Genomic DNA, 26,247 nt, shown 5'->3' with positions numbered 1-26,247 from the left:
ACCTCAGCCTCTGGAGGGGCTGGAAATTGAGGTCAGCCATATGGGTAGTCAACAATGTCTGTGTGACAGAGCCAAAATGAAGTCGCAGGACCTCAAGGAAGGTGTGCCCATCCCTGGCTGGCAATTCTCCATGGTGTGTAATGTCACACCCTTTGTTGGGAAAGTAACGCTATGATTCCACTGAGAGGACAACTGGAAGCTATACTTTTGGAATTTTCCTGGACCTTGTCCCATGCATTTCTTCTTTTGGCTGATTTTAATGCGTATCTTTTCACTGTAATAGACTGTAGCTTTGAGTGTAAAATCTTTTGGTGAGTTTTATGACTTACTATAGAGAATTCTCAAACTTCAGGGTGGTCTTGGGGACCCTTGAAACTTGTACTTGGTATCAGAAATATAGGTTGTCTTGGGGACTGCCCTCTAATTTCCTATATGAGCTAATTACTATTATCATCACCATCATTTTATACATGGGGAAACTATAGCATATAAATGTTGAGCAAGTTGCCCAAAGTCATGCAGCTAGTAAGACAGGTTCATCTCCACGGCAGTGGTCCCAACCTTGGCTGTCCCATGATCTGGATCAAATTCCAGATCATGGCAGTCAGAATCTTTCTCTGGGAGTGGAGCCCAGGTACCAATATATTTTAAGGTTATCCAAATGGTTCTAAAATGTGGCAAATTTGAGAACCCTTCAGTTTGAGTCTGTGCTTTAGATGACCAAACTGCATTGCTTCATTAGTTAATGTGAAGGAAGCCCTGTGGCTCTTGAAGCAGCTGGCTTCAACTTACATAGTGATGTTTTATTAAAAGCAGATTGATGAAACATAATAGCGTTTAACGGTAAGTTGTCTTTGACCTTTGAGAAAGCATCTGAATTGGAAAATGTTCAAGAATATCTTAAGAAAAGAGGCTGTTTGTAATAATCTTTAAGTAATACTCTTCCTTTTGGTATCTCTTTCTATGTATAGTTAGCTGTATTTTAATAATACATACTTCATTAATAATGAGAATAAGAATTATTTATCCCCATGACTAGAACAATTTAAAAAACAAAACAAATACTATTTAAAAAATTTACTCAGACTTCAAGCACAAAGGGTAAATCAACAGAAGAAAATTGGAGTATGACATGGAGATTTAAAATAGTGATATAAAAGCCTGGGCTTTTGAAAATTAAAATAGAAAGATCGAATAACAAAAATCCTGTATAAAACTGTTAGCGTTAGTCCCATTTATATATCTGTGTTAATTCCACAGGATACCTAGGTAAACTGACACCTATAGTTTACAAAAGTTTATAGATTAGAAAAAGAAATGTGAAATTTTTGATTTACTCCTGCTTTTTATGCATTTACTGATACTAGTATTGTCTTTTTTTTTCTGTTGCACTTAACTCAGGTAAAGGGAGTCTTTTAATAACTAATACTGACCATATGTGATTTGCAGAAGCTCACATTTACATATTGACAACCACATACAGAATTAATCACAGGTACTTTGAGGAATCTAAAAGGAGTCTTTTATTACATCATGGGATGTGAGTTCAATGATAAGCTAATTGAAGATAAACCATAAATTAGAAAAGATTCTGGTGTAGCCAAGAGCACTTTAGCCTGAAATACAGCAGATTTGAATTCTTGCTCTAGTTCTAGTTTTAGTTCTAGTTCTAGTTACAGTTACAGTTACAGCTCCAGTTCCAGTTCTAGTTCTAGTTCTAGTTCTAGTTTTGGCCAAATTATTTAACATTTCTCAGTGGATACATTTATCTAAATGATTAAGGAGTTATACAAAATCACTTTTAACCCTAGCTGTGTAGTTCTATCAGAATCTCTTGTGAATTTATTCTGAAAAAAATTTCCATGTGTTGAAAGCATGGGTCTCTTGACTTAATGAAGATATTTACCATGTTTGTTTTGCTATATCAAACTGATAGGCTCTTGTCAACTCATCCAGGTGAGCCTGCAGCATGGGTTGCATCTCTTCCCGTGGGGACGGAGTAAGAGTTGCAGTGGACTGCTGTCCAAAGGAGATAGCAGGAGAAGAAGCCACGCCTCGAACAGGAGGTGTTGGGACCCTATCATCATCTTCTTCCAGTTCATCTTCCAGACCTTGGTGTAAGTAAGTTTGTACTGGCAATGGTGGGCACCAGCTATCACTGTCATAGCTGAAATTAAATGAGAAAAATATGCACATTGACACAAATACACATACACATACATGCACACAATTATACTGGCAATAAGTAGCAACCACAGGGTATCTGAAATGTTCTCTCGGTTTATTTCTTCCTGAAGCTGTTGGTGTCACCACAGTAAATCACCTGGCTGTTATCTTAATTTCTAATTGTAATTACATCTGTTATCTCAATATCTCAATTTATTCTTAAAATACCTTATTAGCTAATTGTTACCCCACAGTTACAAGAGGCAATAACTTCCCAACAAACTTACTCATGTGGAAAAACCAAATTGCTAATTAAAGACAATTAATGAATTTAGTGCTTGTAGATTTAACTGCTTCCTTCTCCTGTTCATACTTGTGCACCAACATTACATGCCAATATCGCTGATTGATTATCTAAGAAGTATTGGAGAATTTTACTTGTTCTTGTTCTAGATATCTGAAAACCTTTCATTCCATATGTTATTAAGACTATGATATAAATGCATTCAGTATCTCTTTGATTCTCTTAATTTTCTCAGTAGAAACTAATGTCCTCTTTATCTTGTCATCCAAATGCAAATCATAAAACAGGAGTTCAAAACCTTGCCCTATAAAATAAAAATAATACTTTTATTGTAGTAAAAAACTTTAACATGCGATCTATCCTTTTAAAAAATTTGGAGTATAAAATATGACAATTATTTTAAAACCATATTTTTTTAGGGACTGTGGTCTGTGAATATAGAAAATTAATCCAAAAAGTTTTAACCATGAGACAAAATCAATAGCTTTTTTATTTCAATTCTCTGTAGTCTGAATACGTTCATAAATCAAATGGATTATAACATCCTTTTAAACACAGACAAGGAAAAGATAAATAATATTATTGGATATAGTGGTCTTATAAATTCAGCCTCTTAAATACCTAGTGAATCTTTCTCCAAACTTCACCCCCACTCCCACAATCACACATCAGTTTCCTGCTGTAAACAAGCTCATTAGCTTTCCTACTCTTACGGTATCATCTTCTCTTCCACCCTTTGTTAAACACGTGCAACAGAATTATATCTCTAAAATCTTCATTCACATCACGCTTAAGCCTAAAATTATTCAGTGATTATAACTAGTATTAAAAAAAAACCTCTCCAACTCATTAGCTAGGTCTAAAAACCCCATCCTAGTCTGATAAACCCATCTTTCCAGCTTAATCTCGCACTATTTCCTCAACATCCATATACTCTATTTTTCTCTAAAGTCTGCATCTGTTTATGACTGTTCTCAAATCACTTGCTTGTAACTGCCTACTCTTCCTTCAGCCAGTCACTTCAAACGTCATCAGTTTTGTGAAGTCTTCTCTTCCCCACTCCAAATGGAATTAATTGCAATTCCATAATACTTATATTGTGGTACTCCTCATATTATATTGAGATTATTTGTTTCTGTGTTTCTTTTCTCCCACTATTTTGTGAGATTCTTAAATTCAAGAAAGCTGTAATTCTCATCTACTTCTTGCACCTCATACAGTTTCTGGTACATGGGAGATATTCATTAGGGAAACTGTGATATGAGTAAATATCAGAAATGTACATCTCTAGTCTTGATCTCTCTTACAAAGAGTAACTTATAAATGTCTGGATGATTCTTGAATATTTTCACTTGAATGCCTTTCCATTTATTTTGTTTAAAAGGTGAATTTATCATAAAACTTGAACGTGTATATTTTTATTGGTGTTATTCATACTTGCCAAAATTTGGAAGCAACCAACATGTCTCCCAGTAGGTAGATGGATAAATACACTGCAGTACATCCATGCAATGGAATATTATTCGTTGCTAAAAAGAAATGAGCTGTCAAGCCATAAAAAGACATGGCAGAAACTTGAACTCATATCACCAAGTGAAAGGTCTAAAAAAGGTACACACAATAAGATTCCAACTACTTGACACCCTGGAAAAGGCAACGCTACGGAGACAGGAAAAAGATGAGTAGTTTCCAGAGGCTAGATGAGAGGAAACCATGGACAGGCAGAGCACAGAGGAATTTTAGGACAGTGAAACCACTCTGTATTATAAAATAATGGTGGATACATGTATTACATTTGTCCAAATCCATAGACTGTGCAACACAGAGAGAATCCTAATGTAAACTATGGACTCTAGGTGATGATGATGTGTCAGTGTAGGTGCATCAATTGTAACAAATGTACCACTCTGGTGGAGAACCTTGATAGTTGGGGAGGCTATCAATATGTGGGGGCTGGGATAAATCTGTACCTTCTGCTCAATTTTGCTGTAAGCCTAAAACAGATGTAAAAATAAACTTTATTTAAAAAAAAAACTCTTAATTTATTTTTTTGGACAGTTATGTGTCAGGGTCCTGAATCTATTTCACAGAGCATACAATTCAGTGGGGAAAGCTGATATTAAACAAATAATCAGTGATGCAGGATGCCATAAAAGTAGAAAGCAGGAGGTCTAAACTAGTTTTGGAGCTGGGCAGGGCTATGTTGACCACCAGTAAAAGGAACATTTTAAACAACACGTGTGGAAGCCAGGAGGAAGAGAAAGGAATTTGAAGAGTTCAAATGCTTCCCTAAATGCCAAGAGCTGGCAAAGAAAGAAGAAAATTGGCCACGGAAGAGGCAAGAGAGTTAGGGATAGGCTGGTCACTGAAGGCCTTATCAGCCCCTACAAGGAGTTTGAAATTTTCCTGTGGGTGAGAGATAGTTACAGAAAGGGTTTTTGTTTGTTTGTTTGGTTGGTTGGTTGGTTGGTTGGTTTTTTGGGGGAATAATATCATCTTTGGATGTTCATTTTCCTTAGACCCCTAAATTCTTTTTCCCGAATTCCAAAGATTCTTCCTTCAAAGTTAGTTATAATTGTAACTCCTTTATTTTCATTTCCATGGCCATTTTATTCTCTTGCTGAGGCTACCTAAGTGAGTTGCAAGACCCTGTTTCAGAAGCCCTGTATGGTCTGATAGGAATATTTCCTCCTAAATATCTATTATAATATTAGACATTATAAACAACAGACACACACTAGTGTGTTACAAATAGCAATTTTTATACTAGAAAATACCATCATTTAAACTGTATTCCCATTTAATTGACTATATAATGAGTGCTAATCTGAATTTAAAGAACATATTGCTCTAAAAAATTGATGCCATTTTTATCTGTTTTATATGTTGGAGATCACAATTAAATTTCATGTGGAAAAAAGATCCTATTGCTTTAAAATATTGTAACTCACTGTCCTGGTGGGATTTTCTGCTTTCAGTTTTTCGCATCCTCTAACCAATCCTGCCCACCACTTACAAATTCATCTATGAAAATATCAGAATGGTCTGAATAAGAAGATTTACTTCTCTTTATTCCATCCATTGAATATGTCTAAGCCGCAATCTACCTTTTCAGACAGTTTTTACAACAAGAATCTCCTGCTCAAATAAATTAATTTGTTTTCATCTTTCTTTGTACTTTCTTCCCATCCTGGTGCATTTATTTATAAGAACCAACTTATTTCCAATAAGCTGTACTCCTCCAGTTTTACCTATCTTAATCTTATAAATCCATCAAGATGCAGGCTAAATCCCATATCTTGTATGAAGGTTTCCTTGATGTACATTTCTTTGAAAATTGATTATATGCAGTCTTATGTCATTTCCAGTGCTGGTTTCTGTAACTCTTGACTAATTTATTTTAGTATTTAACTTTTCACATGTTTATAATACCTTTTCCTCAAGTGCATTATAGTTATGACATTGAACTGTTCTTGTTTTGTTACATCTAATATAACACCTTAAAAAGAGTAAGTCATACGCGTATGTATTGATTTGATTTGAAAACACACATATCATTCCATTAATTAGAATGCTTTGTTCTTTTTTCATAATTTATTTATCTGACTTAAGCCACATTATTAAGTTAAACAGAAATATGTAAGAAGAGGCTAATCAAAAGAGAACTATCTATTTTCAATATGAAATGTGCTGTTCTGCTTCATAATTAGATATAATTAAATTTACTTTGTAACTCTTACTACAAAAGAGTCCTTTTTTCTGCCAAAAAGTAATGGGTGCACTTTCCTTACTTACACTCGTTCATTGCCAAGGATATCATACCTTGGAAAAAAGAAAGAAAATGTTCACATATTCAATTTTTCAAATGGAAATAGTCTGTTATTTCCTAAGATTTTTCTGAAACTCCATAGGTAGTAAGATATCCTTACTTTTGAAAATCTAATGGGGATATACACATGAAATAAAAAAAAAAGAAAATTCATAGAGAATATATTAGAAGAAATATGTGTTATATGCATCACGTGCTAAGAAAACATAAGAAAAGTTATAATTTGGTGTACTCAATTCATTTTTACTAATCAAATAATGTCAGGCCAAGGAGAGCCTAACCATATAAATATTGTATTTGGCATTAGTCAAATACATTGCTTAATGCATTAATTAACTAAAACATATTTCATTAGCTATTCCCATTAACTAGAATTAATGTTATCACCAATTTTTCTATTTTTTTTCTTTTTTTTTGAGACGGAGTCTCGCTCTGTCACCCAGGCTGGAGTGCAGTGGCGCGATCTCGGCTCACTGCAAGCCCCACCTCCCAAGTTCACGCCATTCTCCTGCCTCAGCCTCCCGAGTAGCTGGTAGCTGGGACTACAGGCACCCGTCACCATGCCCAGCTAATTTTTTGCATTTTTAGTAGAAACGGGGTTTCACCATGTTAGCCAGGATGGTCACGATCTCCTAACCTCGTGATCTGCCCATCTTGGCCTCCCAACGTGCTGGGATTACAAGAGTGAGCTACCGCGCCTAGCCAGTTATCACCAATTTTTCTGTGTCATTTTGTGTGTGTGTGTGAAGATAATTTAGAACAAGAAGGAGCAAATTCTTTACCCCTTTGGGATAGCGAAGCTGAAAAATGTCCACAGATCCATCTACCTACCATGTACCAAAAGAGGAAAAATGGAAAATGAGATAAAAGAAAAGACTAGAAGAACCTGGAAGAATAAATGAAGGAAAGTTGGGGCATGGTGTATATCATATGAAGGAGAAGAATGGTCTGTTATCTCTATGGTGTTCATGTCTTAATCCATTGCAAGCAACAAATACTTAGGTTTCATGCAGTTACCGAAGAAGGATGAGAAAGTAACAGATGACTCTACAAATTTTATGAAGTGTAGCCCTGTTTTTATAGTTTCCTTCACATTTTACAGATATACATCTTATTTGAGTGACAGAATTTCAACTTTTTCTTGTAGTAACATTGAAAAAGACTGTGAAAATGCTGCTAATGCCAAACCAAAGATCTTTTGGTCAACTTTTCCTGGAGAAGGTTTTGCTCTTTGACTTATTGTCAGTGAACTATGAGGCATCATATTATCTGTCTTGCCTGGCAACTAATGATAAAGATGACAACAAATCAATGTTGCATGTGAATGAACTTGTAAAAGGCCAGATACAAATACCAAATTACTAACAAAAATACAATAAAGTTCAACACTGGCAGAAGCTTGCCAATCTCTAACTGCAGTAGCAAAGAAAAGCCCCACTTTTCAATTTAATTACCATAGAATTCTTCCTGGAATCATATGAGCATAATAAAATGCACTGTATTTATAGCTAGGGATTAATACATTTTGACATATTTTTGTCAAGCTGAGAGAAGAATATTGATAGGAGAAAACATTGCCATCATTGCTATATTCCTGAATTAACAAATACTTTTCTTCTTTGGGCAATTGTTTGATAACTTTTGATATTCTGATACTTTTTATTTGATTTTGATATTTATTTTGATATTGTGGGGAAAGGCTTAGAATGAAAACTGATGATAGCTAAGCTTTTAGAAATAATACTAAATATTGTAACAAAAAACTAGAGACAATATTTTCAGGGTGATGATTACCATTAGCTGGGTATATCTCCTAAATACTTACCTTTCCTCCAACCCATTGACCTTGCTTTGTTTTATTCCCTTATCATTTACATGATATTAGCCATTCTGCTGCAATATTCCATGCTTTATCTACCTGCCTCAGCCTCACATCCTCCAATCCATCATCTGTACTCAAACATCAGAACTCCAATATGACATACAAGGCTTCACGATTGGCTTCAAAACGTCTTCTTAGATTATCTCCTACCCTATGCAGTTTTCTTTTTTTTTTTTTTTTTTTTTTGAGACAGAGTCTCGCTCTGTCACCCAGGCTGGAGTGCACTGGCCCAATCTCGGCTCACTGCGAATTCCGCCTCCCAGGTTCACCCCATTCTCCTGCCTCAGCCTCCCAAGTAGCTGGGACTTCAGGCGCCCACCACCTCGCCCGGCTAATTTTTTGTATTTTTAGTAGAGACGGGGTTTCACCGTGTTAGCCAGGATGGTCTCGATCTCTTGACCTCGTGATCCGCCCGCCTTGGCCTCCCAAAGTGCTGAGATTACAGGTGTGAGCCACCGCGCCCGGCCACCCTATGCAGTTTTCAAACTCAACAAGCCTCATACATCAGGTACAAATTGATAAAGGGCACAGACAAGCAGTTAAGTGCAATATGAGGAGTACTACAATAGAGGAGCAAGCTTTAGGAATAACCAAAACAACAGTTTAGTTAAGGCAGATAACCTTAAAGAAAAGAGGGTGGGGTTTCCAAAGGAAGACTAATGGGACTATCTGCTATTTCCTGTTTTCTCGTCATTCATTGTATTATATTTATTTTCTTTTTTTTTTTTTTTTTTTTTGGTCTTTGGCCAGGGAAATTTGTCTCCATTTGCACAGAAAATCACAACAATAGTAAAATTTTGTTATAGTTGTTGACTAACAATCTATTCTAATGCTAGACCACTTTTGGACAGAGACATTTTCTTGCTATCTTTGTCCTTATTTTTGGCTCAGTGCCTGGCATCCAACAGCCACCAAATGTTTTTCTATTATTTGTGAGTAAATGATTCTAGATTCACCTCAAAACTTAACTTCTACGAGCTTTCCCCTGGCTTCGCTGGTATATATGATTGCCCCTTTCTGTGGGGAGATTATTAGTTCTTCCACATTGCTCAGCTAGGGCTTATCATACAAAATTGTGTGTGTTTGTGTGTGTGCATGTGTGTGTGTCAGGAACAGGATAATGTTTATTGTCTGGTCTCTAATAAGTATGGAGAGCAAAAAAGTATCTGAAGTTTTTATATTTTGTATGCCAAGAAAAGCTTAAACCTGAATTATGAAGGTTCTAAATTATAGAAAAATTTTCTAGAAGATCAATTCTGAAGATTTCTTTTTTGACTTACTTAATATTATGAATAGTAGAATACTCTACTGTGTTCAATAATCTTTCTTTTTCAGTATCATATGGTTTACCGATTAGAAAACATAAAAGTATAAAGAATATCAAAAAGTGGACAAAATCATGCCCAATCTATTAATTTTTATTTGTTTTTATATTAACTTTAAATATGTTTTTATTACAAATAATTAAAATAATAATTTTCAAGTGTTAGCCTTTTAAAAACTGAGCTCAAAAAATAAGGAAATTGAATTTTGTTGTCAATATTACTGACTGGCTAAGATCTAACCACTATTTTTAGTAAGAATGATAACTTCTTTTTTTAGCAAATACTAGGTATTTAAGACAAACAAAAACTTGAAGGTAACTCAAACTACATACATACATATAAATATATATATATATATATAAAGTTTCCAAATATGTAGAAACAATTTTGTGTTTTATATCTTAATTATGCTGAAAATAATTTGTGTTAAATAATAAAAATTTGCACCATCTACTATTTCATGAATATTTTCAATTCTACTGCAAGATAATAAAATAAAGTGAGAAGTTTAGCATTGATTTTGATTTAATTGATTTTATTGCAGGGGGTTACAGGAATTATCATAGTCTATGTATATTTTAGTAGACTCAATGGGAAAAAAAACCCTCCAAATTATCCACAGTTTTCATGTGATATGAGTTCAAGACTTTATGCATATAAAGCTTTAACAGCACTACTTTCTCTTCCTGTTCTACAAGTCCCCATGTCTGTAGTCTCTGACTATAGCTTTTAAAATGCAGGTTTCTAAGCTCTGTATTAATCTCTTGTGGAATACACATCTTTGGTTTTTCTTTGCTCACGATTTATGTGACACTGACACATTTATAACATTAATATAAATTATGATCATATACAGAATTTTATTTTTTATGTTAGAGAAGGAGGACACAGGATATACTTTTAGTTTGCCATTTCAAATGTGAACTTAAAAGAAGTAAAATAACAATATATGCGTATATAATAAGTGCTACAGTCTCAGAGAGACAAATGAAGGCTTTTGGAGGGAAAGGAAGACATAGACAAAAAATATTCGCGTGTGTGTGTATACATATATAATGCATATATAGAGCATATATGTATATATATTTTATTTTATAAAAAAAGGCAAATGATATCATTAAAGGAAGCCAATGTTATGACATAGAAAATTCTAGTTAGAAAAATTAATCTGAAGACTTCAAAAACAGGAGTTATGTACAAAGAAAAGAGGATGAAGAAATTTATAAACATGTATATGTGATTTTTTAAGCCAAGATAATAAATAAACAACCATTATAGAAATAAATAGATTTATTTTAATATCTAACTATTTCTAAGTGAAAAAAATCCTGTGAAAAGAAAAACTGCTTTTTTTCTGTATTTTTAGCTTACATAAAGGCCCAGTCAAAATAAATAGTGACCTGCGAATTATAAGAAAGACAAAGCATTCAGAATTATTAAACTAGAAAAGGAAACAGTATGATTTTTTTGACCAATTTTTGTTTTTCTTGGAATTAGAGGATAAAAAATATCAGTGTCTTTGTATTTAAAATCAATTAAGGCTTAAAGTAACAGAGGAAAACTAACTCTTGTGAGACATTTGGGAAAGAATAAGGAAACTGGTCCCATTTAAAGACCCTCGAAGAAAATTTTGTATCTTAAAAAGGTTTCATTACAGAGTATGCATTGGCTCTATTATTGTTCTGGCCCCTAAATTCCCATCAGAGCTGATGATTAAAGTTCTACCCACTGGCCAGGTCCCTACAATTATCCCATTGTGATGGTGCTCTACAGTGGCGCCCTGCTATGGCCAGACATCAAGTCATTAGAGAACTGCAAGGGATGATGAAGAAGGTTATTTTAATTCCCTTTTCAGCCCTTCTCAGGAGTGGCTCTTTAGTTCACAGAGCTGTGGGTACTTGCTTTCAAACTAACAAGCAATATTATAAATGGAGGCTGCATTATCATGATTGCAGACAATCTAAGGCACTTGAAGGCCAAGGATTCTCAATCCTCAATATGTGCTGTTTTGTATTTATCAGCTAAAAATATATAGACAGTGCAAACAATGAAAGAGGGGGAAATGCAATGAACATGGTGGTGGGGGGCAAAGGAAACAGTGAGAGAACATAAGATGATGGCAAAAATGAACAACAGAGAGGAGAGGAGAGCCCTGGCCATTTTGCTAGTATATAAAATATCTTTACCCATTTTCTTGTTGTTCCACTGCATAGTGTTCCAGCTCCGTGCCAGGAAGGGGCTGGACTGGTGGGGGAGGTAGAGGGACATTGGCCCAAGTGGATCCATTGTTTTTCTGTGGTTTAGAAGAGTTTTTATTTTTCTTCTTTTTTCCACCTTTCCCACCTGAAAGTAATAACGTATTTATTCAGAGATGCCAAATAGCAGAATAAAGAGAATACATCAGATGGCAAGATGTATTTATGTTTCAAAACACCAGAATCAGTATGTTGGAGTTGTTAAAAGCTACAAACAATGAAATGATATAATCAGAAAAACATTTTTATAAATCACTCAAAATGATACTGTTTTTTTTTCCCCAGTGCATTAACAGCAGAGCTGAATGAACCAAAAACATGGCTGCTGTATCAAAAGCATGCTTATTGATTTATTCCCGTCTGCTGCCTTCATGTTTTCATTGTTAGAGGAAATAATGGGCCATAACAAATTCTTTTAAATGTCAAATTTTAGTACACTTATAATGCTCTTTTGCATAATCTCTCTCAGTGGAAAATGCAAGGTCTAAGGATATAGGCTAAACTTTTCCATTAGAATTTATTCAATTTAATTAATCCAGGAAGGGTAACAATTTTTATCCCAAAAGTAACTGATAAAAATCAATCAGCTACAATCAGGAAAATACCTGTAAATATTTTGCGAAGATACGTTTTATAGACTTTTTAACTAATGAATGGCACAATTATTTTTGCATATGTGAATAGTTCTTAGCTATTTTAAGCATAACATCATATAATATTCCAAAAAGGAGGAAAAATTAATACAGTAATCAGTTTCAGTAGCATTCTAATACAAATGAATTCATGCACAAAATATGAGAAGAAAGTAAGCTAGCAGCATATGAGCCATATCTAGGATTACATGGAGCTTAATGAAATATAAAAAATACAATTTATCATTTGGACAGTGCCATGGTTTTTACTCTTCCAAAATTAAGTAGATAAAGCTTCTTCCTTAAAAGTGGACTACAGTTAAATGAGGAATGAGTACTTCTTGGAGCAGAATAACAAAGGACATTTCAGGGGACACTATATAACTTCTGTGGCTCCCACCACAGCCTACAGCAATATCTGCCAAAAATCTTACTGATTCTTTCGACTTCATCTTTCTGGAACCACAAGTTGTGAGCAAAAACTATTTGTAGCAGGGCTATTTAGCAATGTATTATAGTATCACTAGAAGCCTACTATTCCCCTTACTTCTACCAATTACTCATCTGCATCAGCCACGTTGAATATTATGTAATTTAATAGGAACATATTTGAGCACCAGGAAGTGATAAAACTGTTAAACTGGATATATACTTTATTGCCAGTTATAAAATAGTGTGTGTTTTCCACATAGCATGCACACCTTCACACATATTTCAAAGAACATCCCTGCACACAAATTGCTTTCACCTTGCCTTGTATTATACTTGTTTGGTAGAATAAAAGATTTTAAGAGGAAGGAGAGCAGACATCTTTTGCTTAGAGGATAAGAGTTTTGTATCTGGGTTTACAGACCAGTTTCCCACTTACTGGATAAGTTACTCAATAGTTACTGCCTACATTTTTGCACATGTAAAACAGATATAAAGTTACTACTTTTTTCAGTTATTTTGAGAATTACAAGAGACAATGTATATCAACTACTCAGAATGGACAGAACATTCAATAAATGCCACTCATTTGTGTTCCTTTTTTTCCCCCATATCCTCTATCTTAGAGCAAACCCAGCTCCTCTTGATTTCTAAAGCTTTCTTTACTCCCAACTTCTCCAGGCCCTATGAGTATCCCACAAACAGCCTGACTCAGAATAACAATAAACTTGCTTGAATATACATCTGTAATGTTTGTCTTTAAGGTAGATGAACCTTAATCCTTTGTTTCCTGATGAGTCAGCAAAATTATCAGACAGGAACCATTTCTTCTGTTGTAGTATCAGAACTCGGTTTCAATGATTAAAAGGAGAACAGACTGAGCTACTTGTCTTCCATAGCTTTCTCTCTAGTTTCACCTCCTTTATTCCTTATTTATTTATATATAGAGAGAGTGCTTTTCGTTTTCCATGGTACTTTTAGAAATATTAGGTGGTCACCACCAGAACTGAGTAACAGAAATAGACAAGTTCTTGCATCTCCATTTTATAGATGAAGCAACTGAGGTTCATTCTGAGTGTTACGTGGTCCACATTCACCCAGTAAGAGAAAAATCAGAATTCAGAGTGTAGCAGCTTTCTTTACTGGAAATTACTACTTCCAGAGCCGTGAATTCTGTTGAAGTCATTGTCCAAAGTTCAAGAAAGCCATTCATTACCTACTCTTCCAAACAGATTTAAAAATCTATTTGGGAAACGGGTGATTCATAGAAGAAATATGTGAGGGCTTTCTATCCAACAATCACTTTCTCTTCTTTTGAGGAAATTTCTGCTCTCTCATTATGGGCAGTACATGTAGGATTACAAATCAACACACCTGACTTCTTTTAGCAGTGAGCAATGGTAGGTTCATAGCATGGTGGAGAGCATACATAGAACCAAAGCCACTTACATTCTCTGAGATCTGAACCTTGAGTGAAGTAAGCCACAGTCTCTTGCTGTTACTTGCAAACAAAGAACCTTCAATCACTTTAAGGTGAGAATTTCTTATATTATCTTTTAAGGGAGCATATTTTAATGACTTACATATATAAACTCTTTAATTTGTGTGTATATTAATATATATGTATATATATACTATATATATACTTTTTTTTTTTTCCTTGAGACAGGGTCTCAGTCTGTCACCCAGGCTGGAGTGCAGTGGTGCGATCACATCCACTGCAGGCTCAACCTCTCAGGCTCAAGCATCCTTCTACCCCAGACTCTCAAGTAGCTGGGAATACAGTCGAGTGCCACCATGCTTGGCTAATTTTTGTATTTTTTTCAGAGATGGGGTTTCACCATGTTGCTCAGGCTGGTGATTTTATATTTTTAATGGTTAGATTTTTAATGGAAGTGCTCAGAACTTATATATTGAATAAATATTAAGTGTTTCAAAGAGGGTAATACACTCAAATAATTCTGAAATGTCCACTTTTATCACTGTGATTATTTTAAATTGCTTACATTGCTATCCACAAATTAAGAAAATCTTATAATACCATATGATTAGCTATCCACAAGGTGGTTTGATCTTAAATTTAAGTCTTAGGAAACATACCTATGATTATAAGCATAAGACAAAACTCTAATATTAAACTCAATTGAACTAAACTAAAAAGAGAATAATCACTTCACTCTCACCTACTAAAGAATGCTTTCTGTCATCAATTTAAGTAATTTTGTATTCAAATGTAGATGAAGTAGTTAATATAATTCATAGATATATATAAATGTCACTCAGGAGATTAATGGATTCAAAAAAGCGCTAAGTACTATTGTGAATTGTGTTCTCCTTACAGTTACTCAAAAGACAACTTTTAAAACTTGGTGGTGGCAATCAACACATATAGAATACTTAAAGAAAGATTTTTAAAAGTCTTAAGTAATCCATGGATTATAGTATATAGATTTATTTTTACATACTGCATGTGACTTTGCATATCTTTAATGAAATAAAAAGGAAGCCCAGGATAAATTACTTTTTAATTATTCAGAACAATTGTGAGACTTATTATAAATAAATGGCAGTCTAAATGACATATAAGGTCATTCAAAAAGTTCTCCTATATTATTAAACCCGTTTAAATTCATAACAGATGTTTAAAATTTTCTGGATTCTATAATATAGCTAATTCTACCAATAGACAAGAAGAGCAAATGACCCATTTTGAAGGGAAGAGGGAGCATTAACATTTTCAGACTGAAAGGGTTCCATCTCCTGAGGAAAAGTAATTTAGAAAATGTTACCCTAATGATGTAAAAAGTTTAACTCTTTATGGCTTTGATGCTTGGTAGCCTGTGACATGCCATAATACACTATAGTCTTTTACAAATAACCTGTAATTAAAAAAATAAAACAAAATCTCAGTACAAACAAATAGCATATAGTTAATCCAAACAAATTAAACAAGTGGGGTCATGGAATAAATTAGAAATGCACAAAGTCATCAGCCATACAATGTATATGTCATGGTTGAAAGTTAGAGTGTGTCTACTACAACCTCCTCATTTTACAGGTAAGGATCTTTGGGCCAGGAAAATTTCATTCATAAGTCATTACAATAGGTATATATTTTTGTCCAGTAAAGGGTGTTTCTTTCCATTTGTGCTGTATGATACTGACATTATAGATTGTCAGTTTAGCTGATATATCTCAAATACATATTAAAATTTATACCATAAAAGAATTATCAATATCAAAGATTATATGGTTTTTTGGAAATTAAATATTAATTTCCCATATTAACTTTCTTGTATAGTGCAGTAGAATATCATTCAATAGATAAAAAATCCTATTATATGGTATTTCAAAATCTTGTCCAAAAATAGGAGGTCACATCAATGATATACTAATATTATGAACTACTCCAAAATCATTTTCATTTTAGTTGAATTCATCTTTTGGTATCTATAACATGGAATTGACTTTCATGTATGATCTTTTTATTATAAAATTCTCTTTACTCATTCTTTAATGAATAGTATTTAGTAGAATGGCATAATTTTTCTTTAAATATTTCCTCATAGAGTTAGTATATAAAAGGGGACAGTGATTTTTCTCTTCCCTTTTATCCCACCAAGGCATGATTTCATTAGCATAAACTGTTGTCATTTGACAGATGAATGCCTGACAGTGAGCTGTGATTCAGTATATCTTCATGGTTGTTAGGAACACAGGTCATACGCTGGTGACAAACAAATATTTCTCCTTACTGTGATGAGACCAACCTGAGAGACTGCCACTCCTTTCTGAGCTGTTGTGAGAGCTGGTGGTGCTGAAATCCTGAGACTGGTTGTGTGGCATTCTATTAGACAATCCCTCAGCCAATCGGTAGTCAGGAATGTAAAGTAAGGCTAAGGGTTAAAGGGCAGAGGTCATAGTGGCATCATGTGATTAGTTCACAGCACAAGCCCATGCAGAACATGCAGTTAGCAACTCAGAAGCAGATGTTGTGGGAGAGTGGAGGAATGTTTTGTCTACCCTGCCCTAATGGAAGTAGAGATGGATTGTTGATCATTAGGTTGAAAAAGAGCTAAAAGATGAAACCGATTGGCACTGGTGTGTGGTGGTGGTGGAGGAGGTGGTGGTGGCGGCGGCGGTGGTGGTGGTGGTGGTGGTGGCGGTGGTGGTGGTAGGAATTACTCAAGTTACTGGAAACATGCTGGTATCTTTTTTTAGTTTAGGTAGTAAACCTGGTAATGAATCACTAAGTCAAACAACAAATACTAATTTCTATCTCATGCACAAATGATATGAAAATACCTCCTCAGGACACAAGAACCTGACTCACCATTGTTACCTTTGTTCTGATCAGGTAGAGAATAACCAAATCCCATCAGATCTGTTTTTTGCTGAATTGAGCTTTTCCATTGTGGATCAGGCAGATCGACAGCCAGTTCATGTATGCTGTTGGAATGCAAGATCTGTGTCGTGGCATATGGGGTAGCCTGTGTTATTTGGCTGGAACTGTTGTAACTGGTTTTGGTAGTGAAGTCAATGCTACTATAAATGGCTCCATCTGAGAGCATCGTTGCTGTTTTATCCCCTTGGCCTGGAACTGGTGGCAGCACATCTGTGGTGAACATAGGGAAATGAAACAATTTAATGAGGCACCGGAAGCCCAAAACTATCAGGACTGAAGATGAAAAATAAGTGTGTCACACTGCACGTTTGCATTTCAGCTGAGATGGGCTTCATGAGCCACTGAAGGGTAGATGATATACAACCATCGCCAAGCTATCAGCCTCAGTGACAGGCAGGCCTACTGCTAGCCCTTCACGTCTCACTGCTTGAAATACCCTTCCCCCCATTTTCTTTAACCATGAATGAGACGGTTGGCATACTTCACTACAGAAAAATGCTTTCAGTTGTTCACTCTGTTTTAGAGCCAATGAAAGTGTTAGCACTTTACAGTTGCAATGATACTGAATCCACAACTCACAGATGAAAAACATCTCTTTCCACTTTATCCCAAGAGACATGGACTACAACTGCTAAATACATGCTAACATTTCCAAAATTATACTATACTGACTATGAAGTATATTTTTTGAAGCTATAACTTGCCACTTATTGTGTGATTTAATTGCTCCAGAAAAGGAGAGTGCATTTTTTTTCTTGTATAACAAAGGAAAATTTTCATGTGTAAGCCATTTTCACAATATAGCAGAATTTAACTATAGAAAAAGCAATCTCAGTGATCGGTGAGTTTAATTTATGCTATCAACTCCGAACTAGAGAATTACAGTTTCATGTTGTAATACAGCTAGAGTAAAATTAAACTCCAGGAGCAACACTGAATATCAATCAGTCCATTTTTCATTTTGGTATGCTGAATTATTTTTACATGATGCTTTATAATTCAGAACTGCTGCCTCTCTCCTGAGCTCTTATTTTCCCTTTTTGGAAGAAAGATACTAAGTGAATCTAAAATAGAAATCACTAAATAACACTGTTTTTAATCCTGTAGCGTTAAAATGAATCTAATTATTATATAGTACATTTTAAAATAAGCTATCTTCTGAAAGCTTCATTTCATGGGACTTGAGGCCATCAAATCACTGCATTCTTTCATTATAGGACATTTTCAACTATCTTAAAACTTTTAGATTAGCTGATACTCAATAGTACCTGAAATAAAAATTCTTATAGAAATATTACTTTTGCTTTTGAATTTTACATAAGCTAAAAATTGTCTTCTTTAGCAACTGTAGAAAGAAATGTATACGATATTTTGTACACTGCATAACTTAAGTCTTTATGAAGGTTTTGAAGTTTGGAGCTTGTTTTACAGCTGAGCGGATATGTACTTAAGATATTGAAGTAAATATCTTAAATGTGTATCAGTGAAGTTGTTAAACATATTTTAACTTATCATATTTCACCAGGTTGTATAAGCAAATAACATTATTTTTAAATTTCAGAACTTCACAACTACTTTCTTGCCTTTCTTTCTTTGAGCTATGTCCTAATTACAAAATTTGATGTTAAGCATACTGCATTCTCAAGTGTTAGTATTATTTTTATTTCTCAAAAACTTTTAATATGTAGTATATCCAAATTGGTCACAATAGATCCTTCATTCTGGGTGATTTTTCAGACTTTTGTTTCTGCCGCTTCTACCATGTCCTTCACTGATGAATATTAAGTGAATATACTTGATTCCCCAACTTGAGCTCCAATTTCACACACCTTGAATTTAAAGTTCTCCAAAGCTTTAGATGTGGATTGCAAGCCACTTCGATGGCAAGCTTTTCAAATGGCTGTGTGCTCAAATGTTAAACAATGAAGAAAACTGGTCCAAAAATCTAATCCTACATAATATTGCTATACAACTAATGCTATGGCTCTGGAAATTGAATCTCTCCTCTCCCTGCTAGATAAAATTATAGTCAGCCTTTAAGTCTAAGTGCTTCCGTATTGATTTTTAGGCTGCATATTGTCTTCAAATATGATTTGATCATCCCTACATTTTCAAAAAATAAACTGAATTGTATTCTAACATCGAAATATTGGAATATTGCACATGAATATTTGGATGTTAAGGAGAGTCCTATAATACCAGATGATTTGGAACTCTGGGCTAGCCTTCCTCCCAACAGGCTAGACCTAAATAGGTGATGTCATATTTAGCAGGTCTTTTTTCCATTTCCATTTATAGCAGTCCCCACCTACCGGTCCTTAATGTTTTAGGCTGTCTGACTGGTGCTTGTTAACACTTATGTTTGAAACCTATGAGTTATAGAAATGCTTCCTCTACTTGGAATTGGTAATTCATTCTGTAGTTTTTCAGCACCTTGGTTATACTTGTACTCACATTTATTTCCTTTTGTTTTATATAATTATCTGTACAAATGACTGTCTCCTTCACTGTATCACGAAGTCATTTGAAGACAGGAGCATATGGGATTTATGTCTGCATTTTCATAGTTGCTCACCCAGTGTTTTGAAGAGAGTAAGCACTTGCTGACTTGAATAGTTAAATAATTTTTTTATGGTTTCCTTTGATAAAATGTGGATGTATGCTATAATTAGTAACTTTATTATTCTAAGTACTATTTTTATTACATTCAAACGTATTGTCATTTCATTCTTTTTTTGCCAAATTTTATTTATTTTTTATTTTTTTTATTATACTGTAAGTTTTAGGGTACATGGGCACAACGTGCAGGTTAGTTACATATGTATACATGTGCCATGTTGGTGTGCTGCACCCATTAACTCGTCATTTAACATTAGGTATATCTCCTAATGCTATCCCTCCCCCTTCCCCCCACCCCACAACAGGCCCCGGTGTGTGATGTTCCCCTTCCTGTGTCCATGTGTTCTCATTGTTCAATTCCCACCTATGAGTGAGAACATGCGGTGTGGGAAAATGTCAGTATCCATTCTTATTCTTCCAAGTGAATATGGTTATATAGTCATACATGTGAATCTGCCTTTACAATACAAAGCAGAGTTTTCTACAACCAGATCTCAAATTATTTATCTTGAGAAAACTTAGTTTCTTGATCCTTAAAATGGAAATATGACTATCTATTTCATACATTACTATGCAAGCAAAATGAATTAAAATATACAAAAAATTTTAACAGTATTTCTTGCACATAGTAAATGCTTAAAATGACTATCACATGGATAAGGGATACAGTCAACTCTACAAAAACGTTGTCTTGGCCTTGCTGTTCATCTGTGAGATATTTCACATCATGAAAATTAAGTGAAAATGGAAGAAAAACCTTGCAAATCTCCAGGTGTACCCTTTTGTTAAATTTGACTGAGATATTTTAGACGTTAAGGTAGCCTGTGGAAACTGAATATTCATTTTCTCCATCTGTAAGCATTCACTTTTTCATGTAACAATAGCATGTCATATTATTTCAATAAAAATACAAGAGGTAAAAGAGTCAGCTATTCCTTCATTGACAAAAGCTGTGGGAACAGAATTCCTTTTGACAAAATCAGTCGACATAGCAGGGGGAGGGACATTCTTGTTTCCTGATGAGCAGGTGCTCAGGCACAGAAACTACCCATGGCAAAGTGATAGCTGACAGTTGCTCACAGTCGGGTCACTTAGGGGAGGAAGCCACTACCAGAGTATCTGGGCAAGTGAGAGTCCTAAGTGGGGTGTGTTGGCTTGCAGAAGCGGAAGAGGAAGCTGAGGAGTCATATAACTTACTTTCCATTCTCTCACTCACTCCACTGATGCCTGATCATTGATGGTATGCCAAGCTTTGGGATATATATATATATATATACATATACACACACACACATATATATATATATGTGTGTTATACACACTATATAAATATATATATATATTCATCTATTTAATCCTCATTACACACCTATGAAGTAGGAATGGTTATTTTCTGTATTTTATTTGCAGAAGGGAGTTCCCCTTCTCATAGTTGGTACTGACAGAATGCAGACTTATGCAATAATTAGTAGCTTCATTATTTGCAATACAACTTCAAATATAGTCAAACATAGTGGTAATCCATTCTTAAAGAGAAAATGCTATGAGTATCCTTCTCAGTTCTCAGTCAATCTGGTTATATACTCATACATATGAAATTAACCCATCAAGGCTTATAGTGGACTCAGAAAAATTTAACAGAGCCCTGGGCCTCCTTCATTAATTCTAAAAGTGCAGAAATCTTACAGAGAATTCATACAGCTTTGCTTGGATTACAGCACCATTCTAATTAATCACTCCAATTTTCTACCGTTACTCCATTCTTCATCCAGCAGCAGGCTGGATGGCTTAAAACAGTACTTGGATCCCAGCATTCTCCTCTTAGAAATCCATCAACAGCTTCTGATTACCCTCTGAACGAAGTCTAAACTCTCTATGTGGCTTAAAAGGTCCTTTGTTATCTATCCTTCTATATTTCTTACCATTTCTGCTTCCTCGTATTTTATACTCAAGTCATTAGGAAATTCCTCCATTTCTCAAGTAGGTCAATGTCTCTTTTATTTCTGGAACTTAAAATAGAGCAACTTCTTTTCTAAACACTTTTTTTTTCATACTTTTGACTCATTTTTAAACTTGCTTCAGGTATCAACTTAAATAATACTCTGTTCATAGAGCTTTCTTACTCCCAATTGGTAGACATTCCATGTGGGGTTCTGGCAAGGCAGTTTAAGCACATTTAATGTCTGTACAATCTTCCACCAATGGAAAACTCACATGAACCTGCCAAGCCACACTGAGATCAGAGAGTTCCCTACTCCTCTCATCATTCTCTAAACCCGGCTCTCTCCTATTGACTGGATGAAAAGGTGAAGTCAGGGGAGGTGGTAGTTATTTACAGTAGGTTACTTGTGTCTCCTTACAAACCCACAGGGAGAGGACTCTGGCACCAAATTTTGAAGACTTTAGCATGTGGCTACTTAGCACTTTTTTGTCTTTTTTATTTATTTATTTATTTATTTATTTATTTTTGGATAACAGTTACTAGTTGTGGAACTACAGAAAAGTTCTCTCTCAACATGTTATATTGACTTAATTGTCTATTTCTTACATGACATATTATATGAGGGCAAGAACCATCTTTTTTATATCAATATTAGATTCTTATGGTCTTCCATAGTGCCAAGTACACAGGAGATGCTCAATAAATACATGTTAAATGAGACGGAGAAGGGAAACCTCTAGTCCAAAACCATAAGCCCTAGTTAACAAAATAGTCTCTGAGTTCAGTAATCTTGTACTAGTAATCCTGAAAGCATATATATTATAAACATTTATCATCTTGGTTAGTAATAGCTTCCTTAAAAGTTTGGTTTTACTCAAGGTAATGAAGATACAATCGTTTTATACTAAAATATTTAGCAAATGTACAACACTGTTAGTGCATATGTTTCATTGATTTTAATTATGGGAGTAAATACTCTCTGATATGTCTCTTTAAAAAAATCCAGGAAGGTCAAAAAAAAAAAAAAAAAAGAGAGAGAGAACTCAAATAACACTATTTTAAAAAACACAACTTACCTCCACGGCCAAAATTTCCAATCTCATTTGGGCCACTGTTGCTATTATTTACTGGCAAGCTCGTGGCTGGCCAAGAATCAGCAAGCCATGGATAGCTGGGATCACCAGCATTGAGAAGACCTGGACGGCTAAAACAGAAATTACAAGGAAATCAACACATGGAGCTCAATGCAAGATTTTGACACTCGTCTCATGCAATATAAAGCGTTAAGAAATGGAAGATTTTCATTGACTTCAAATTAATATAAGTAGACTCCCTGGAATTAAAGAACTCCAGCAATTCATTAAGGCTATACATACATTAACAGTGGACGCAGGGAGTCCTTGCCCGGGATTTTGTCAATGTCCAGATGAATTCAGGTGTCTGCCCTGAAACTGGTAGAAATCAGTAACATACTAGGATCCCAAAACAAGGTTTGATGATACATTGGCACCACAAGGGAACAACTGCTCAAAGTGACTGCTCTATGTCAGCCATTTCTAAGACTTTGGGCTATTCCTTCCTCAATTCCTGCAGCTACCTTACGTATCTGTTCCCTCTAGGCTGTAACCCTTGTTATGAGCCCTCATGCTTGATTTGGAGGCAAGGAACTGAAGTGAAATTAATGAACAGTATTTATACTGCTCCATAAATAGCACATTTCCAAGTTCTAAATTGCAAAATATCAGGGGTATATTAAGGGTTTTTTTTAAAGGTAATAAAAGATACACTTTGATCTGATCCAGCATGTGAGTATAGTCTATGAGTAAAATTTCCTTCACGTCATATTTAGTAAAGAACTTCCTTCTTTAATATAAAAGATGAGATTCTGATTCCTTTCCAGATTACTAGCATGTTTACACAGAAATAGAACGTCTATAATCATTACACTTTTCTTTTGATAGACCACTTCTGGTACAATCCCTAAGAGAAACATGTGTTTCTATGGAAACTGCAATAAGAAGACCCAACTGCTTTCTTGCTACATCCACAAACTCTCATTAGACTTAATCTCTTTTTGCTAAAATATTGATTAAATAGGAGATTGGAAGTTATTACCAGAGCCTAATTACAATCTCCATATTGGCAAAGGGAAAATAGATGAGGATATATGAGTTTGTTATCAGCTTTTATCAATTTCAATTGAGTATCCGAAGTTGTGGAATCCAGTCCTATCAATCTATAGCCTATTCATCATCCATGAATCATTTACTTTGTGATCGATTATGTGTAATTGTTCACTCACAGCAATTTAGTGAGAGCCTATAAGGAGTCTTAAACAACAGCAACTTCATTTGCTAATGTCTAATTAATGCAATAAACATCCTGCTAACAAATGAACACATTCCATGTGATATTTACTACTAATTTCTTCAGGGGCATCTGGGAGTTATGAAACATCTGGACTTGATTCCTCTAAAGTGCACAACAGATAGATCATTAAACTTTGTGGTAAGCCATTTAATTCCTCCTAGAATTCTCAGACTTTTAAGTGATCATTTATTACAATAATAGGCTCTTACTATAGAGTTTCCCCAGTCCTGATTAAAAATAAAAATAATAATGAAACAATCTCCGTAGCATACCTTCCATTGCTCATTAGTCCTCCATCTCCTCTTTGAAACGTAACTATGAAAAAAAAAAAAGGAAGACATGCACACACAAGTAGTCAATATTAATTACAATTAATAACAACTACATATTGGCCCTTAGTTTAGAGCTGAGGCCTCTGGGAATTTTAACAAAATATAATTAACATAATTGTACAGAGAGTAACAAGCAGTGGTTTGGCCCAAGGCAAAGCCATCATTTGCTCCAATTTTAATAGGACATTTTCAAATTCTTTAAGCCAAATCCATGGTTAAGTTAAAGAACTAATTCGTATTTAAATGTCAAACCTGTTACAATTAGTATATATTGTATTGCAAGATCAACGTAGCATTATTGTGAATTTATCAAATCAAGATTTTTAATTTTAAAACAAAGGTGTCCTAATTAGAAGGCATAAGACAAAACACTCATAATATAAATTGAAACAGGAAAGTTCCAACATGTTATGTCCTTCTAATGAAACAAGAAAAACAAATACTTATTGACTACAGATTTTTCACCATCACAAATCCTTTTATGACCCTCATAAACAGTGATAATTACAACAGGCGTGAACTATAATTAACACAGAATAACATGCTCACGAAAATGTAATTTTCAAATAATTGATACTGAATATATTCCTAATTGCATGTAGTGATCAGAAAAGTTGAATCCTCCATATAACTATGGAACTTATTAGCAACACCAATAAGCATCCACCAGAGCCACAGCCAGTGAAGCCACTCTCTCCAGCTGATAGTTTCAAGCCTACAAACCCAACAACATGAAAGTGGATTTTAAGGACTGGCCAAAGAATGTTATTATCAGTTCAGGTCCATCATCCATTACCCAAACCTTTGCAGCCAAATGGATCTGGATTCCAGAATGATTCAGAATTGAGAAAGGTAATATACTTTGCATATTACAAAGAGGTTCTGAGACAGTAAACTGTATTCAAAGTTATTTAGTTTTTCTGCAGTGGAATGTGAATATCCATGATTAGTAGGATAAAGTCTACAAGTAGCTTCACATTAGTTTGGATCAAATTTTGCCATTAAATTAGTTAACTAGAAAATTATTTTTTTAAAAAAAACATGGTGTTTAGAAGTGTACAGCTTGCAAAAGTGCAATAAACCTGCAATTCTGACCAAAATTAATGTGGATTGGCTAAACCAATCACCGGGATGAAGGGAAAAAAATACCATTTTCACAGCTGTGAACCCAATAAACCCTATCTTTGGAAGGGGTTGATTATATTTACTATGATTTTTTTTAATGTGGTGAGTACAGGTGAAAATAAATGAAATTTAATTAGTTGATTCATACTGTAAGTAAATAGAGGATATATTGCCACTTAATATATATACACATAGTGAATACTTCTTACTTTGAATAACTCTCCATAACTCCTCTGTTCTCAAGTTTGGGCTATCAAATATGATGTTCGCTCTTTAAATTTTACACATTTCCAAATGAAGTCCCTCCTTTGAGGTTATCTACTAATATTATCTCTCATGCTATCATAATCAGGTAATATGACTCTAAACTCCAAGGGTCTTCATGAGACAGTAAAGCATATCAGGGCTTTTAGGAACTTCTTATTGGTACCTGAAATATACTGCCTTATCAATTTTATGTGTAATATCTCAAATGCATTGCAAAACAATCCTGACATAACCTTTGCATCTGCTCAACACTGGCTATAGGCACATGCTCAGAGAAGATGAAAAGGCTCACTGAAATGCGGGAAATCAGGAATCAGCAGTGCATCTGTCCCACATTGTGCCCGTTTAATAACTGCTTTTAACAA

The 26,247-nt window shown here is 34.6% G+C and overlaps 1 protein-coding gene across 17 annotated transcripts in view; it reads right to left on the bottom strand.

The window, feature by feature from the left end:
• The window catches only part of ROBO2 (roundabout guidance receptor 2), a 1,750,895-nt gene that overhangs the window by 29,862 nt on the left and 1,694,786 nt on the right, over window positions 1-26,247 (bottom strand). For 10 of the 17 annotated variants that reach the window (XM_019024473.4, XM_055380950.2, XM_055380951.2 and 7 more), the window contains 5 exons: window positions 24,431-24,473; window positions 22,865-22,992; window positions 17,156-17,437; window positions 11,693-11,849; window positions 1,907-2,167 (listed from right to left, as the gene is read on the bottom strand). In XM_019024473.4, the coding sequence (XP_018880018.2) occupies window positions 1,907-2,167; window positions 11,693-11,849; window positions 17,156-17,437; window positions 22,865-22,992; window positions 24,431-24,473 (871 nt within the window). Of the gene's footprint in view, window positions 1-1,906; window positions 2,168-11,692; window positions 11,850-16,592; window positions 16,719-17,155; window positions 17,438-22,864; window positions 22,993-24,430; window positions 24,474-26,247 lie in introns of all 17 variants that reach the window. The other 7 variants (XM_063703928.1, XM_055380941.2, XM_055380947.2 and 4 more) reach the window with 2 other exon arrangements.

The sequence above is a fragment of the Gorilla gorilla genome, chromosome 2 (genome assembly GCF_029281585.2).
Source record: "Gorilla gorilla gorilla isolate KB3781 chromosome 2, NHGRI_mGorGor1-v2.1_pri, whole genome shotgun sequence".
Lineage (NCBI taxonomy): Eukaryota > Metazoa > Chordata > Mammalia > Primates > Hominidae > Gorilla > Gorilla gorilla.
Note: the sequence above shows the minus strand (reverse complement) of the source record. Positions and strands in the feature narration are given on the sequence as shown.